Source organism: Falco naumanni, chromosome 14, assembly GCF_017639655.2.
Source record: "Falco naumanni isolate bFalNau1 chromosome 14, bFalNau1.pat, whole genome shotgun sequence".
Classification (NCBI taxonomy): domain Eukaryota; kingdom Metazoa; phylum Chordata; class Aves; order Falconiformes; family Falconidae; genus Falco; species Falco naumanni.
The window spans coordinates 1,096,524-1,114,224 of NC_054067.1; the positions used below are offsets into that span (position 1 = coordinate 1,096,524).

Genomic DNA, 17,701 nt, shown 5'->3' on the forward strand with positions numbered 1-17,701 from the left:
CCAGTGGTTGCTGACAGCAGTGATGGGTGCCGACTGGCACCGAGTGCCAGCACATCCTGCCCAGGCTGGAGAGTGAGATGACACAGGTAGTTAAGAAGGGATTTAATAAGAAACTGAGGCAGGCTGCGGTGATCAGGGCTTGGTCAGATGCACAACGAGCCCCCTTCACCCTCTTCCTCTCGACCCCTTTCCCCCGACTGTTCCTTAGTAAGTTTTTTACAGCACCACATCTTCCCCTCAAATATCCCATATCCTCATCTTCCTCCTGCATCCCCCCTCTTATCTGTTGCAAACTCTGGGTTTGTCCTCTCCGAAGCTCTGCCTGTCGTTTCCTGGTGGTCCATCAATCAGTGATGGGAGATTTTTGGTCTTTGGCACCATCTCCCTTCGCCCCTGTCTACTGGGCTGTGTCTCCATGTGCTTTTCTTTGTCCCTTCCCCCTTGATCGGATAACCTGAAGTGAGCTGGGACAGGCTGGATGCAGCTCTGGCCTCATACCTCAGGGGCCTGGAGCTCTCAGAGCCGGATCACAGCATTTGTAGCTTGGTGTAGGAAATTCATTACGTTCTGGCTAATGGTTGGAGCTCCCCGAGTTTGCCACGTCCCTGATCCTGGTCCCCGCCACAGGGATGCAGCAACATGCAGGCTCCCAGTCCCGCGCTGGCTGGCTGGTGGGATGATTTCCTCCTTGCTGTGGTGCGGCAGTCCCTGCTGCCAGCTTTTCTCTGGGGCGCAGACACTGAGCAAGCCGAGACCCTGGTGGCTTCCCCAGAGGTGCAATCTGCCTGCCCAGCCGTCACAGCCCCGCGCCTGGCCCTGCCATCACTCCTTCTCCCTGTCCTCCTCCTCTCCGGTGCTCTGGACTCAGCGGGGGCAAAAAATGGGGAAGGCTCAGATCTGCCCCCCAGGTTTGATGCCCGACATCCCAAATTACTCCGTTTGCTGCCTGCAGCTGCACTCTCGCAGGCAAGCTGTACTGGACACGTGTCCCTGGGCTGGGACTTTCCATCCCTGGCCGAGCCACACTGGAGGAGCACCCATCCTGCTTGAAGCGGTCCCCTGCACCCCACATCCAGCCAGGGAGAGGGCTGTTCCTCCCCCAGCAAGGAGGGACACCCTGAATCCAGCCTGGTGTGCCTATCTGGGGACGAGGGATGTCCCAACAGGGTAAGTGATCGTGGGAAATGAGCCCTGTGCTATCCACAGCATCCCTGCCAGCACGGCTCGGTGGGCACTTGGCAGAGCCAGGGGCACTCAGCCAGCCAGAGCTCGGGCAGGGGAAGCAGGGCTTGGACAATTCCCGGTGGCACCAGGGGAGACCTCACGCCCTGTCCCCGCCTCGCAGCTCAGCAGGCAGGAAAAGGCATGTCCAATGCAAGAATGAGAAGCTGGTTTGTTCCCAGGACAGCATTCCCCTTTCCGGCCATGGAAACCTGCGCTGGCCGGGGAGCCCGGGGCAGCGGCCGAAAAGGCAGTGAAGCTCTGAATTTGCGCCGGGCCAGCGAAACCTGGGCCAGCACTGGCCGGGGCACAACCAGCCCCTCCGCGGCGCCAGGAATAGGGTGGGGTCGTTTTCTGCTTGACGAAGCAAAACCGGGATACACAAGAAGCATCTATGTGACATATGTTTACTAAAATGACTGTAACAAAGTGAAGAAAAAAGCAACATAAGGCTATTTTTTCCTTTGGTTTGGTGGTGCTTTTTTATTTTTCTTTTTTCTTATGGATGAACGTGTTTTAGAGCTGACATCCTGTCCAAAGGAGACAAAACCCAAAAGATCTTGGCAGAACTTAATGCTAAGTTTTCCTGCAAGGATCAGGTTGTTTTTTTTTCCAGAGCTGAAGGTCATGGCATGACTGCGGGTTGGTTAAGGGCCCCAGGGAAAGGAAATCAGCTCAGGCCAACCTAGATCAGGGATGCTTTAAAATGGAGTAAATAATCCCACCGCAAAGGTACGTGGGATGCTGATGGAGCTGCCTTTCCTGGACATCCTTCCCAAAGGTAAGGCATCCTTTCCAAGGCTGGGAGTGTGAGGGCAATGGAGTGCCTGGGGGAGCTGGCAAGGAAGGCCAAGTGTCTGTGTAGGACAGGCGGGCAGGTGATGCAATGCGGGGACATCTGCCTTGCAAAACTGAGGGAAGGCAAGCTAGAGGGGAAGGTGTGATCACAGAGCTGCCGCCCCTCAGAACCACCAGCCTGACTCGCTGCACCTTAAGAAGGTCCTTGCAAAGGCAGGAGGACAAAGTGGTGCAGAGAGCAGCACCGTGCTCGGTGGTGACAGCGGGGTTCTCACGTGGGCAGAGCTCTGCTGAAAGCAAACCTAGGGCAAGTTCAAGCTTCAGAAGCAAAAGCACAGGCAGGGCAGCTCTGGCAGCAGCACATCTCGGCACTGCTTGGGCAGCATGGTACGTGTCTCTTTTGTACCGGAACAAATAGTGTCTGGGCTAGTGGCTAAAGCTGGGAGTTAATCCACTCTTCTGCAGTTGTCTATACTAATTAACAGCACCAATATATTCTGGTTGAGGCAACTGGAATAAATTCCTCAAAATGCTCCAGAGCATCAGCTTTTCTCCTCGACTGATATTTTACATGTCTTTTTGGTTTTGGTTGGGGTTTTTTTGACTCATTAATGTACTAACAAAAAAGGCATGTGGTGTGACAGCATTAGTGAGGATGGTTAACCCCCACCTTGGAGTCTGATACAATTTCTGGTTCATGGAAAAGCTGCCCTTGCTTTGGTAACAACCAACGTGAGCAAGGGCAATGGCTCGTATTTTCTTGTAGCCTGTGTTTTATGAATAGACAGCAGGGGAACTGGCTGAGGGGGCATATTATTTGCCATTTGGACCTATCACCTGGGGGACCTGGGTGGCAGCATTTTGGCAGGATTTTTGCCAAAAGCCTTGCCTCACTAGTGCTGGGGTAGGTGCAGAGCTCACGGAGGGCTTGCTTTGGCTGACAGCAGCTTCCCAGCTCCTCAGGGCTCTTCCTCAGCTGCCGGGGCATGGCAGTGCGGCTCCCCAGCTGGCGGAGGGGCAGCACTTCGCTCCTTTCCCTGCATCCGTCCTGGGATATCTTCCATCATCTGCCAAAAATACAGGGACCGTGTCGTTTGGTGGCAAAAAGGGTGCCCCACTGTGAAGCATCCCATAGGAAGCCACGCTGCTGGGTGGGGGGCAGGCTGGCCCAGCCCTGAGACAAGCCCCCACCCTGGCACATGGTGCCGTTGCACTCAAACATCCCAACCCCTAAATCACCCCCAAGAGACTGGCCTGGAGGGAGGCAGTAAATCCCCCCTCCCCGCACCGTGACCCCGCCAGAGACAGGGGAAGGCTGCAGCTGCATGTGCACCAGCACCCCCAAAATGCAGGGGTGCAGCATCGGCCCCTGTGCTGACATCAAGCCTAAGGCTCAGCTGCAGGAGAAGAAAGTGAGGGGCTCCCCTGGCCCGCAGATCCTTCTGGCATCTCAGCGATAAGGAGGGGGAGGGGGAAGGGCTGTGGCAGGTCTGCTGCTGCGCTGGTGGTGCTGCGTGGGAGGGAGGGAGGTTTCTTCAAGAACGAGTGGGGCGGAAGAAGCAAAGCGTAAAGCAAATACAAGAGGCACGCATCTTTAGCATTGCTGTTGTGGGTAAAGGACCTGTGGTTTTCTTCTGTGCCTTATTTGTAGCTGGTTTGGGTTAGGTATGGTAGAACAGAATGTTTTTACCAAATCAAAGTGCAGCAGCCCTGAGAACCAGCATGTCTGGGACACTGAGATGCTTCTTTGGGCAGTTGAGCATGTCCCTGCAGTGCTGGTACAGGCAGGCGAAACCGCAGTGCTCAGGGCATTGTCCACCACAGCCAAAAACCCAGAAAGCTCCCCAGGACAGGGCAGTGACCCCACAGGTCGCGTGGGACCAAGCTGCACTACAGCACCAGCACCCAGCAGCGTCTTTCCCCAGGGTGAGGACAGAGCCCATAGCATTCTGCAGGAAGGCCAGGCAGATGCTTCCTTCTTATTACAAATTAAATATTCATAAATATTCACTATGAATTAAATATTCATCAATAAATAATAAGGATTTGCAATAGCAGAGAACGAGCTGATGGCAGTGAGTTACCAAGATGGACATGGCTTGTGTGTTCTGGGTGGTCTCCTGGCTTTCCATCGTCTTCTCTTTCCACTTATTCCTGCAATCTGAAAATAAAGGAAAGACCAAGTAATTCCTGGGATTCCAACAGCATCCCAGCCATTCAGGCCGCCCCCTGCGTTTCATGGGGTGGGTGAAGTAAAGCTGGCTGCAGAGAGCAGTGAAGGGGGGACCCCGCCACTGGGCAGAGCCCCTCTCTTTCCAAAACAGGCAGAGCCCCATTTCAGGGAGGGGGAAGCAAGAAGGTGGCGTGGAGAGTGGACTTCTGCTTATGGCACCCACCTTGCCTGCAAGCCCCCGCAGCTCTAACCTGCCTCTCTTTGCCTGCATGGCCTCGCTGCAGTATTTTCTATGTTTCAGACTTGGAAATGCTCTCTGCACTCTGGGAAGGCATGAGTCCCCTTTTGATCCTTTCTCCTCAAGGGCATCCTCTTCTCAGCATGCTCTTGACCCTTCTTCTTACCCGTTCCCTAAGATGCTACATGTGATCCCGAAGGCTGAGCCCTCTGGAGTGGGCAGCCAGCCCTGGACAGCGGGTCACTGCAGAGCCTGTCTCTGCCAGGGGAGGAGGCCAGATATTGCTAGTCACAGCAATGAGGGGATTCACATCACAATACCACAGAATCCAGGAACTTTAAAAGAGGAAACTGGAAAAAACATGGTAGATGTGTGGAAATCACTTCCCTGACCTCTTCCCCTCCCATCCCAGAGCTGGAGGGATGGAAAATGAACTACCTGACCTCACTCTGCAAGCCTCCCTTCACTGGGATGACTGATCAGCTGCTCTCCTGGGTCATGAGATGTTCCCAAACCTATTTCTGTCTTTTTATTAAATAGTTTTCTTCTCTGAAATCTTGCTATAGCTGAGGGGGTTTTTTGACCAGAGTATGGCTGTTGCTAGGGAAGGCTACGGCAGGACATTCTGGAGGCAAAACTCACTTTCCTTGAGCATCCACAAAACAGTGGTGCTGGCAAGGACCAGGGACGAGTGCCTCCTGTGGCTTCCCTAAAAGGACAGACACTAGAGTTGGGTCCTCAGCTGATTTGGACAGTCCTGCTCTTTAGAAGTCAGGCTATTATTCAACCGAAAGCATCTTCACTCATACCCGCTGCCAGGGGTGTGTGTGAGAGCTGAGCCTGGGGGGTCTCAGTGGCTGAGCTTCTTACAGATCCTGAAAAGAAACTGCGGGGCTACTTACATGACAGGAGGAGGAGCAGCAGCACTAGGAGGATTGCTACAGCAGCAAGGATGCAGCTGTTTGTCAGATCAACGGCCTCTGAGCACCCTCGCTCTGCCAAAGAGAAAGGGAGAACTTGTCAGCAGCTGCCCCTCTGGCCACCTCCGCCCTCTGAACATTTAGGCACCCTGACTTTCATCCAGAGACTTCTATGTGATGGAGAAGGGGGATCTCTGTGTTTCAAATCACGGAGCCACCTAGGTGAACCTCACTTTGCTACCTAAGAGCTACAACCTCAGCTTGAAGCTGCCACAACTACATCAACCACAACAAGGTTTCTTGCAGGACCAGCCATGCAAATCCACCTAAGGACTCTCTCTGCCCCCCCAGATACCTCACTGCTCCCCAGAAGAAAGGCGAGGAAAGGCACAAGCAGTGCAAACACAAGCCACCCCTTACCGTGGAGCTTTTGGATATTGTGGAGAAAGAAGTTGGTAAACAACAAGTTGACAATGATTGCTGTGGGGGCTGTACTGTTCCGGATGACACGGTGCCCTGGGAGAGGGAAAAACTGCTGATGGATGAGAGGAAAATGCATGAGGAATGCAGGCTGGCATGCCGGGGAGCTGGGCTTCGGTGGGAGGATGAGCAATGGGCAATGTCTGGGCATGCGCTGCAGCAGCGTGCCGAGCCTCCGCTCCCTCCTTGGGAGGAAAACCTGAGGAGTTTGCTCCTGCGCTCTTAGCAGGCCTTTTCCACCAGAGGTTTAGATCATAAACAGCAACTTACACATTTTGAAGGGGTTGAAAGCTGCTGGTTTCCACACCACTGCTGTTGCCACCCAGGTAGTTCCTATTGTGGCAGCAAAGAAGAACAGCCCAAGAAGGATCAAGGCAGCAGAAACCCCTGTAGGAATAGAAGTAAACCAGAAAGCGAGATGGAAACTGGTGGACGCAGCAAGGACAAGGCAAAGGACGTTGGCTTGTGGCAACACTGCACCCAACTGCTGCATCTGGGAGGGCAGGATCCGTCACCCTGTGCAATGGGGCTGAGCAGCAGGAGCAGGACGTCTTGTTCAGCCTGGAGAAGAGAAGGCTCCAGGGAGACTTAGAGCAGCTTCCAGTACCAAAAGGGCTCGACATGAAAGCTGGAGAGGGGCCTTTTACAAGGGCCTGTAGTGACAGGACAAGGGGCAACAGCTTTAAATTGAAAGAGGGTCGATTTGCTTTAGATACAAGGCAGAAATTCTTCCCTGTGAGCGTGGCGAGGCGCTGGCACAGGCTGCGGGACTGGCTCAGCGCTGCTGGCCAGGGGACCCTATCCTACAGCTGAGGACACGTTTTATCCTGGAAGCTGTTAGCAAGCAATATTTATTATAAATGTACACACAGGCAACACCCTTCTTTCAACAGGGAATGAGGAGAAGACCTGAATGTTTCAGGGGAGCTTCTCTGGGCTTCTTTGCCTTAACGTCTGCCTGCAGCTCAGCGTGTAGCAAATAAGTGCCCGTGGCATGACAAATACATAGCCTCAGCCCAGGGCGGGGAAACACTGGCTACAGAGCAGTTTTAGAACAGCCAGACTTTGTGTTCATCGCCCGTGGTCTGTTAATGTCTGGTGGAAGTGGTTTCTGAACTGCTTTTTAATTTTTGAGAAGTCCTGGAGAAGGGGTAGTGGTACCTGAAGAGCACAAAGGGACAAATGTAGCCCTTCGGTTTCAAAGGAGCAGAGAAAGAGGATCCTGCAGGCTCAGAGCAGTGAAATCTAATGTCAGTTTATCCAAATCAAATACTGCTGCATCGAAGATGCTACTGTAAAGATCCGGGGAAAGAAGAAAGATGAGACACTGAAGCAATCATGAACAAATCAGGTTAAATGAATCCTACCTTCTTCCTGCATCCAGATGATGGAGATGGCAAGCAGGAGGAGAGAGGAGATACACAGCAGTCCATGGATGGACAGAAGTACATGTTTCTGTGCCTCATTTCCTGAGAAAAAAAAGGCAAGTGTACTCAGTACCACATAAACAGGATGGGTGCAGCCTGCAAAGGGAAGGTAAAAACAAGCACAGGCTTTCTTTGTAAATAATTGAGTCCCTGAGGTTTAGAAACGCTGAAAAGAAAACCTGGTGAGCTATCAAGGCCTTGCTTTGACTGCAAGAGGAACCAGGAGAAAGCAGCCAGATCTGGGGTTGTTTCACCCTGAACCAGATGCCAGTTCCACCTCGTGAGACGCTTCTGCTCAGGATTTTGCCTCCTATAATGACCTGACAAGTGCTGGATTTCCTCCGGAGACCCATTTCGTAGGGGGAAGCCCACAAGGCACAAGCTCTCCCCACCAGCACCAGGCTCCTCAGGGGAGATCACCCCAAGAGCAAGACCTAACGCCACTGCCTACACCTGTTCCCGGTTTTCATGCTGAGAGACAAACGTACATGGGAGAGCTTCCCTGCCAGCTTTAGGGCTTCACCTCTGCTCTCCAGATGGTCTCCATGATTCTGGAGATTGTTCCTGGTGGGTAGAAGGATGCACTAGCAGATTACAAAGACTGTGCAGAAGGACTAGCTGTCAGCTAGTCTTTAGGATTGTTTTCAATACATGTGTTGCTACTGAAGCACCCGTGTTAATCTGTATGGTCCTTGGGTACGGGTCCAATGTCGACCCAAACACCAGTGTGCTTGGTCACCAAAACCCATGAGACACGATCTTTGGCCAACTCCAGGGAGGGAGGCTCTTCCCATGCAGCCTGCGTCTCACGGAATCACAGAATTATTTAAGTTGGAAAAGACCTTTAAGATCATCAAGTCCAACCGCTAACTCAGCACTGCCAAGCCCACCACTAACTGTCCATCCTGCACTTTTTATTTCTTCCCAGGGACGCCTGAAGGAACGGGAGAGGAATGGCTCGTGCGCTTGGTACTGATATTTTTGGCTCCATCTCTCACAAAGCCATTTGGGATTACCGGCTTCTAGGGAGCTTTATCTTCTGTGCAAGCTACAGAGGCATAAGAAGAAATGCACGAGCTGAGCATGTTTCCTCCCACCACCAAAGTGAATTAGGATGACAGGGGAGAAGGAGCTTGACTGAGGCTTTCTGCTGTCTGCCCTGTCCACGGTGGGGAGACAAGGGCTTATTTTAGGGGGCTGGGGTGTAGTCCTGGCACTCACCGAGCCTGTGTTCCTTCGGCTGACAGACCACTATAATGAAGCCGATGGTGGAGACAGTGGTGAACATCAGCGCGATGACGGCCAGCCTCTGCACGTGGTACAGAGGAGATGTGAGACCTGCAAGGCAGAGCAGGAGGGAAACCCCACGCTGGGGACAACCTGGCACACAGAGCGGGGATCCCAGAAAACCGCAAAGTGCTGGAAAACCTGACGGATGAGTCCTGTGTCTTACTTGCTCAGAAAAGCCCGTGAGAGACAGCTGTGGGGTGGACCTGTGACAACACGACCAACCGCTGGACCCACAAGGCTAACCTGTGACCGTCAGGTTCAGGGCTGCCTCCTTCCAGCTTATCACGTTGCTGATGTTGCAGGAGTAGGAGCCGCAGTCTGACTTCTCCCCGCTCCGTATTTGCAGCGTGGTGGTGTTCCCAGGGAGCAGATAGCACTTTTCAGGGGGAAGGGGACGTCCGTCCTTCTTCCAGGAGATGGAAGCCACTGTTCCCTCTGGCACCACGCAGATCAGCTTGATGGGCGAACCTGCCAGGTTTGAACTGAACTGGAGCTCAGGCTGGGGCACAGGCTCTGAAAAGTAGAGAGCGGCATGGCAGCACTCCCAGGAGCGTGAGTGCTCCCTGCTTTGGACCTGAAAACTGGGTGACATGCAAGAATACCGAGCCCCTTGGGGAGCGAGCAGGTCCTTCCCTTCTGATTTACCGCCCAGGTTATTTTGGAGGGAGAGAAGATACTGCAGTGAGCAGGGCATCATCCACCAAGTTCAAAGCAGGAAGCAGATGTCCCCATCCATGCCACCATGCAACCCTTGGGATGGACACTACCAGCCCTTGGAGATCAGGCACAGCACCGGGTGCACCGACCCAGAAGAACTGTGAGTTGGGATCATGCTGGGAAGCGATGACAGGGACTTTCCAGATGCTGTCTGCCACGGGGTGTCCCAAGAGGAGGGGGCTTTTCCCACACACCAGTGGCATGGGAGTATGGGAGGGGGTCAGAGAAGTCATGAAGTTCACCCAAAGAGCAGCAACGTGAGACTCTGCTGCTCCCTGTCTTTAAACTGGTCCAAGTCCACATGGACCAAAGCATGGAGAAGCAAGCCTTGCATGCTGGAGACTCCTGCCATGTGCCAAAGGAGGGCCGACCCTGTCCCTCAGCTCACGCCTAGGTACCTGCACCGGTCGGGGCTGCTCTTAACTGTATCTGGGTTTCCACTTGGTAGCAACCACATGCTCCTGAGGTCCTTCACCCCTGGCTGAAGTCCATCCCTACACTACATGCAGTATGCTCATGTAGTGATGCTGAGCTCTAGGAAAGGGCACTTCAAAACAGGGTGAGCTCTCATTTCTGTTTATTTTTTTCAGAGAAATTCACAGACAGAGTAAGGCAGGGCTGGTGTGAAGGAACAGAGTCTGCAGGGCCTGGAGCTGTTCTGGGGGAGCTTCTGCAGAGAGCCATGGGAGATCAGCCACAGGAGACCTGCCTGGCAGACCCACCTTCCAGTGAAAAGCCTTCATAAACCCAGCTGGTCTCAGGATCTGATCCTGAAGGGACGAGTAGGGCTATTGGTGAGGCAGCAGCTTATTCTGGGCCTGCTGCGAAGGAGCTTCTGGCCCCAGTCTCAAGGGACAACCTGCAGCTCCTGAGGTCCTCAAATCATTACCATGGCATTTGTTCTGCTCATCAGATGTGATCAGAAATTCGTTCTCTTGAGGGAATTTTATGCCATATGCTTCCCAGGAGCGGCTGTTTATGACACAACAACTACATAAATTTAAGGCAGAAGGTGCCCCCCATTTCTGTCACTCCAGGATGAAGGCACCATGCAGCCTGATATCCCAACCAGGAGCTCAATCCACAGCCAGACACTGTTGGAAAAAACCCTCTGGCATTTCCCAGCAGCCCTTGTAGGGTCTCCAGTCTACCTCTTTCAAGGCAGCGATGAAACCAGAAATCCTCCTCTAGTTCGAGACTTGCTGCTCCAGCTGGATGCACGTAAGTCCGATGGGATCCATCCCAGGGTACCTAAAGAGCTGGCTGATGTTATCGCAGGAACCTCTCTCCATTATTTTCCAATGGTCTTGGGAACCTGAAGAGCTCCCAGACAAATGGAAGCTGGCAAATGTCCCAGTTTTCAAGAAGACCAAGAAGACAGACCATGGTAACTACAGGCCTGTCAGTCTCACTTCAGTGCCTGGTAAAATTATGGAGAAGGTTATTCTGGGAGTTATCCAAAAAACACTTGCGAGACAATGCAGTCATCGCTCACTGGCAGCACGGGTTCACGGGGGCAAGTCCTGCTTAAGTAACTTTATTTCCTTTTATGACAAGGTCACCCATCTAGCCGACCACGGGAAGCCAGTAAATGTCGGGGTTTGGGATTTTAGCAAACCTTTTGATACCGTCTCTCACAGCGTCCCGCGACGGGTGTTGCAGCACACGGCCAGGTGAGCCCAGCGCATGCTGTGGGAGCGACCAGTGACAGGTCGGGCTCAAAGAGTTACAGTAAATGGGGTGACATCAGGCTGGTGACCAGTCACCAGTGGGGTTCCCCAGGGCTCAGTTTTAGGGCATCTGTTCTTTCATGTTTTTTTAAGTGATCTGGATGCAGGAGTCGAATGTACATTAAGTAAATTTGCTGAACTAGGAGGAGCTGTGGACTCCCTTGAGGGTACAGACGCCTTGCAGAGAGATCTGGATAGAGTACAGAGCTGGACAGTCACCGAGCATATGACATTCAACAAGACCAAGTGCCAGATTCTCCACCTGGGATGGGGTAATCTTGGTTCTGCGTACAAACTGGGGGGCGAGAAGCTGGAGAGCAGACCTGCGGAAAGAGATCTGGGGGTCTGGGTTGATGGCAAGTTGAATAGTCAACAGTATGCCCCAGCAGCCCAAAGGGCCAGCCGTGCCCTGGGGTGCATCAAGCACAGCATCATTAGCTGGGCGAGGGACACTGTCCCACTCTACCACACTGGTGCGGCCCTGCCTCGAGTTCTGTGTGCAGTTTTGGGTGCCTCAGTACAAAAAGGACATGAAACTATTAGAGGGTGCCTAGAGGAGGGTGACCAAGATGGTGAAAGACCTCAAGGGTGAGACTTGGGAGAAGCTGAGGTCTTGTTCTACCTGGAGAAGAGAAGGCTGAGGGGTGACCTCATCGCTGAGGGGTGACCTCATCACAGTCTACAGCCTCCTCAAGGAGGGCAGCAGAGGGGAGGTCCTGATCTCCTCTCTCTGGTGACCAGTGATAGGACATGAGGAAATGGAACGAAGCTGTGTCAGGGGAAGTTCAGATTGGACATTAGGGAAAGGTTCCTCCCTGAGAGGGTTGTCTTCCCTGGACGAGGCTTCCCAGGGAAGTGGTCGTGGCACCAAGCCCATCAGAGTACAAGGAGCATCTGGACAACCCTCTTAGTCATATGGTTTAGTGTTAGGTGGTCCTGTGAGGAGCAGGGAGCTGGACTCAATGAGCCTTATGGATCCCTTCCAACCCGAGACATTCTATGATCCTATGGCTCTATTCTGGTTGCCATCCTGTCAACCTGTTTGCTGCACCAACTGGCAAATATTTGTCTGAGAAAACTATCCGCTCAACACGTTTGACTTACTGATAACTTCAAGGAACGTTGTCCTAGCTTTATCTTGCATCAGATCGACTGTTGCTTTATAGATGCCACTGTCCATCTCTTGTAACCTCTGCAGGAGAATGGAACCATTCTTTGGATAGAAAATCACTCTGCCTTGGTAAGCTGAGTAAATGGTTGGAGACTGGAAATGTGCATAGTACTGCAGGATGAATTCAGGGGTGGTGTTCCTTATGTATTCCCACTCAGTGTAGTTTACATTCTTGATATCTGGTGCATGCATCATGATGGAGGATCCTTCAGTTGCAGTTCTTCTTTCTGTGATTTCCACTGCTGCGGAGGACCCCTGCAAAATCAGCAACAGGTCTGGAAACAGGAGAGATGCCAGAGCAAGATGGGTTAATTTTAAAGCAAAAGCCAACGAGCAATTTAGTCTGCTTGTACATCCTATTTTTTCTTTTTTTGGTACAAGCTACAGACTGACTTCCTGAATTGTGTTGTGCCACATAACGTAACAGAGGACTTTCTTCCTCCTTTGCCAGGATAAAAACTCTAACATTTTTATCAGCGTGTTGTATAAATGCTTCTCAGCTGGTTAAGACAATTCCTTGCCCTTTGGAACAAAAATCAAATCTGGATTTTGAGGGTTTTCTGCAGATTAGGAATTGCTAACAGGGACTATCATCAGTGCGGCTTCAGCCCTGGATCTCGACCTGCTTCCTCAGCACCTGGAAAGAAGAGCATTGCTTGACAAACAAGCTCTGAAATGCACTTTGTTGGGACTACATGGTCCTGGCTGCTGTTTAACTGCTGTCTGAGAGCTGAATGCTGTTAAAACCTACCGGCACATTCAGCCTTGGCCTCACCATCCTCTCACGGGGAGGTTAAGCCCTGCGAAACCCATGCTCCCACTCAGCCAGGTGCCCAGCAACCTCATGCATCTGGAAAATACATCACGTATTCACATTTCCTGGCACCTCTGAGTAATGCAACGGTTCTCTGGTGCAACTGCTGCGTAGATAAGCTGGTTTTAGCATGAAAAGGAATCCAAACAGGCTTTGACATGTGACCCTTTTATGGTTTCCCCGGGGGAGAATGAAGCTAATGTGTGTGGGGGAGTGTGTGTGTCTCTAAATGCCACCCTGAAACGTACCTTTGGCAGTACAATCCCACAAGAATCCTACCGTTGCACTGCTGATGTTAAAGATTTTAGCAAGCAGAAAGTCACACATACCTCCAGCCCCCAATCTGCCAGAACCATCATCCTGGAGCCACTTTTAGCACGTGTAAAAGGTTATGCTGGTTGCTGAAGAGGGAACAAGCTACAGTAACAGGTACCAAAGGGAAAGCTCATCTAAGGAAAGAGGAAGGGTACCGGAGCGTACACCATGGTCAGAGAGCAGAGAAAAGGCCCACAGGGAAGAAATCCTTAGGCATGCAGTGGAAGAGAGCTGCTTGGAAGAGGCAGTGGTGGTACCCAGGTACAGTGAGGCCGCAGCATTGGGAGGAAGGTGGCACCTGCCAGGATGGCTCCCCAGAGTGCGTACCTTGACCAACACAGCTGCAACCTGGAGCAGGGAAGCAAGGAGAGCACAGAAACTCTGCAAACATATGCTCATAGCTGTTGCAAGCCCCACACAAGTCCCTTTTCATACTCACAGCCTGTGACAGCCGTCTGCAGCCAGGTTAACATGGTAAAACCCTGCAGGCTTTCAAACCAGCATGAGAGATGAGCTCCTTCTGCAGTGACATGCTCTTGGGATGGCTGCTCTGGGCATGGTGGATGGGCCGGTGAAAAGCAGCGTCAGCATCTGCCATGCAGGGATTCTGAAAGGTGAAGGGGAATCAGCACAGTGATGGGGGAGCCCCCAACCTTCCCCATGTCTCCAGTGGTGTCTCCACAGCCGGCACAGGCTGAAGCAGGGGGTTGCTGTACAGCCACCCGAGCGTGTGCCGCCTGTAAGAGCGCAGCTCAGGGAAACCATCACGATCATGTCTGTGTTCAGCACCAATTCAGCACAGCAATCACAGAAAGAAAGATCTCCTAGACACAAAGATCACCAACATCCAACAGCATCAAGACCAGCACAGGCACAGCAGTTACTGGGGGGGACCAGAGTGCCTGGCCGCTTTCTGCAGCCCTTCTGTGCTGCAGCTTTACGATGCTAGCAGGTACAGCCCTGCCTCCTCCTTTTGGTATTTATTTCTGCATCTGCTGGCCATGCAATTGCCCATTTACATTTAGCAACCACCTCCACAGCCTCCCAAGGTAGCAGGAGTCCCATGATCACACATCGACACCTGCAGAAGTATTTTCTTTTCTCTGGTTTAACCCACTCTATTGCTTCCTCAAGCAGCCCTGACTCTTGGCATGGAGCGAATGTGGGCTCCGCATCTGCCTTATGCATCACGTTCACAACTTCAAAAACCTCCATCCCATCCTCTTTCCCACCCCCTCTTCTCCAGCCTGAAAACTCCCAGACTTTTCAGGCTTTCCTTGCAAGCTCCTTATTATTTTGGCTGCTGTTCTCTGGGTCTTCTGCAACTTTTTTTAGAGACCTTTTGCCTCAACTGCAACACTGTGCCAATCGGTGGGCAGGAGAGAGGTCAAGAACAACCTGCCTGCCTCCAACGCGCTGGGCGGTGGGGAGTTATTTGAAAGGGAGCAGTGCTCAGAGCTGGTTTGCAGAGCCAGGCTGAAAGCCTGAATGTTTGGACAACAGGGTCTGCATTTGCTGTCGGGTTTTTCAAGGCTCTGGAGCAAGGGTGAGGGCAGTAGGACAATTTTTTTGCAAAGGGTTTTCACTGTCCTGTGATTAGAGTATGAGCCAGGAGCAGAACAGGTCAAGACGGTCTATTATGGATTATTTTAGAAACATAAAGAAACTGAGGCTGGTGGTAGCTAAGGAACTAACTTCTGAAGTGAGGAATTGCAGGGGAGAAGGCTGAGCTCCCTTCGGAGAGATGTCACCTCCTGGCAGCATCCAGCTTTCCTCTGGGGAACCCAGCAAACAGCAGAGCTGCATCTAAAAGGGAAGGCAATTCCACCATGGAGCTGCCCACGTGCACAGTGTGCCTGGCATGCCCTCCCGGACCCGGCCAAGCAGCCCCCTGGCCCAGCCCCCCGACCCCAAGAGGCAGAAGAGAAACAAAACCAACCCAAAGCCCCAGGGAAGCAAGCACAGCCAAGGTATGTTGTGTTCACCCCTGTGGCAGAGACCTCCAGCCTAGAACGCCCCCACCACTGGAGGAGCCAATTGCACGTCCCTGGATTCTGCCTTGCTAAAAGGAATTCAGGAAATAAAGTTCGGGGGAAAGTTTCCCCAGTTAAGGCTGATTTGGCTTCTGTACACCTAAAAACCTGCATTATCTGGGACAGAGCAGCTGCTGCAGGCTGAAAAGCCATGTCAACGTGTAGAAAGCTGGTTATTTGAAGGCCTTCGTGTCTTACATGAACTTATTGTGCTCTTCCCAGATTAGCAGGTATATGGAGACCAGAAAAATCCTATTGTTTCTGTTGTAGGATTTCCTTATAAATGGTATTTTATTCTCTCATTAACCAACAGGTCTAATTAGAAGCAGAGGAGGGGTTTTACTCCAGCCTGCTAGGGCTTTACAAAGAGGTCTTTTTAAGGAATGTCTGTGGATCTTCCTTACAAGGAAGGCATATGACTTTCGGGAAATGCATCTGCGGTGCTGCAGCCTGTCATCCAGCCTTTTACAGGAATGGGAGGTGCAGCAGCTGGTTTTTTCTGCTACAAAAGGGCTTATTCTATGAGCCGGAGCTATGCCAATGACTGACGCACCACGTAGCCAAGCAAAATACTGTCTGTGTTTGGGAAAAGGAAGCTCCCCAGCACCACAGTTTCCTTGCAGGCGGTGAGAGCTGCTGAGACATTAACCAGCTTCCTACAAGCAACACAGGAAGCCCTGCCAGCTGCCGGAGGTGGGTGAGAGGATCCTTTAGGGATGGAGGGGCCAAAGAAATGCTCCACCAGAGTGGCAGGTGCCTTCTCCTCTGGTGGTTGCAGCTGCCAATGCCTGAAGTGAGCTAAGGGCCTTCTGTGGTCTGACAAGGCAAATGGCAGCTGTTCGTGGGGTGGAGATGAATGCAATCAGCTCGGATGCAGGCACCATTTCACCAGCAGCTGTGTTGGGAAAGCACAGATGGTGACACAGCCTCGTATCAGCCCCTGGCAGAAGGAAGGAAGGGAGGGTGTTAGGCCAGGCCTTATCTGAGCAGGGGCTGGGGGCTGGCTGGCTCCCCATGGGATGGGGCTGCTCAAACACCACCTTTAGCTGGAAGAATGTCTCCTGAACAAGCTAGGCGATGCCAGTTCCTGCAGAAGGGTGCTGTGCATTTCCCAACACAATAATAAAAAAGATGCAAATCTTCCTATTGTAAGTCATCCCACAGCTTTGGAAGATTACGTATCACATTAGCAAACATGAAACCCCACATCTAGCTCTGCTCTCTCGGTTTCACATCTGCTGACACACAGCAAAAGGAACAAAGGAACTGCTACAGTTGGTGACAAGGAGAAAAACGGTAAAAACTGAAGTCCTGTGGCAAGACAATCATGAAGGTTCTTCGTGGCTGACAGGAACAGAGACAACCTAAAAAGCCCCCAGATCCCTTTGTGCTCAAACCAGAAGGAAGAGTAACCAAAAATCTAGAAAAGAGCAGCTTTATGCTTAAGTGCTGCTCTAAATAAACCAAGAAGCTCTCAAGAACTCAAGAATTATATGCTACTTCTCACAGTCTTGTAACTTCACCCTGCCCTTGTCTAACCTCTTTCCATCCTGTGGGTAGGACAGATAAATTAAGCTCGGCAGAGTCACAAAAGGCCACCGAACGGTGAGCTGCTCCCGTGCGAGGGGGCTCCAGCCCACCCCAGCGGCGGGGTGCGGGGTGCCCTGGCGGGGTCCCGGGGGTGCCCTGGCGGGGTCCCGGGGGTGCCCTGGCGGGGTGCGGGAGCTCCGGGCCGCGCCATCCGGGGCAGGGCGCTCGGTGGGCGCCGGTAATCGGGCAGGGGGCGGCGGGGGGAGCCGTCCCGGCGCTGCGTAAACATCCTGCGAGAGCTGACAACGAGTCCTGCTCCTGTGTTTGTTTAGTATTTCTGGGGCTGGGTGGGGATCCCAGTTCCTGGTGGGGGAGAGCGCCTGCGGCCAGAGGGAAGCGCTGGGGAGGGAGAATCCCCCCCGGCCCCTGCCTCATCCCTCCGTCCCCATTGCTCCAGCCGCCCCTATCACTCCAGCCCCCAGCCCCATCGCTCCGGTCCCCCCGCTCCGGTCCCCGGCCCCCTGTCCCCTCGCTCCCGTCCCCCGCCCCCTGCGCTCCCGGCCCCGCCCCCACCCCCCCCACCCCCCCGCTCCCGGCCCCCTCGCTCCCCTCCCTCCAAGCCCAGTTCCCGATCCCAGAGGGCTACAGCCCGCAGCCGTCCCCGCGACTCTCACCGTGGCTCCGGGACGGCCGTGCCGCTGAGCCGCGCCTCGCCGAGAGGGAGCGAGCGGGAGCGGGGGCGGGCTCAGGGCTGCCCCCCCTCCCCGGCTGCCCGCCCCCAGGCTGCTCCCCGCCTTGGCTGCCCGCCCCCAGGCTGTCCCCCCCTTGGCTGCCCGCCCCCAGG

At 53.2% G+C, this 17,701-nt stretch overlaps 1 protein-coding gene across 5 annotated transcripts; it reads right to left on the reverse strand.

The window, feature by feature from the left end:
* Positions 1-1,612: 1,612 nt before the first annotated feature.
* On the reverse strand, positions 1,613-17,635 carry LOC121097381. Of its 5 annotated transcripts, none has more exons than XM_040614312.1 (12): positions 17,532-17,600; positions 15,046-15,100; positions 13,734-13,901; positions 12,099-12,420; positions 8,791-9,060; positions 8,479-8,595; positions 7,198-7,299; positions 6,101-6,217; positions 5,771-5,866; positions 5,333-5,425; positions 4,104-4,180; positions 1,613-3,086 (listed from the first exon to the last, which is right to left on the reverse strand). In XM_040614312.1, the coding sequence occupies exons 4-12, from the start codon at positions 12,358-12,360 to the stop codon at positions 2,979-2,981; spliced, it is 1,242 nt and encodes a 413-aa protein (XP_040470246.1). In that variant the 5' UTR covers positions 12,361-12,420; positions 13,734-13,901; positions 15,046-15,100; positions 17,532-17,600; the 3' UTR covers positions 1,613-2,978. The 5 variants fall into 5 exon arrangements, 4 of the variants coding, with proteins under 4 accessions (XP_040470246.1, XP_040470242.1, XP_040470244.1 ...); XM_040614308.1 differs by having other exon boundaries at positions 12,099-12,440; positions 17,532-17,599; XM_040614310.1 differs by having other exon boundaries at positions 12,099-12,440; positions 14,990-15,100; positions 17,532-17,599.
* Positions 17,636-17,701: the final 66 nt, after the last annotated feature.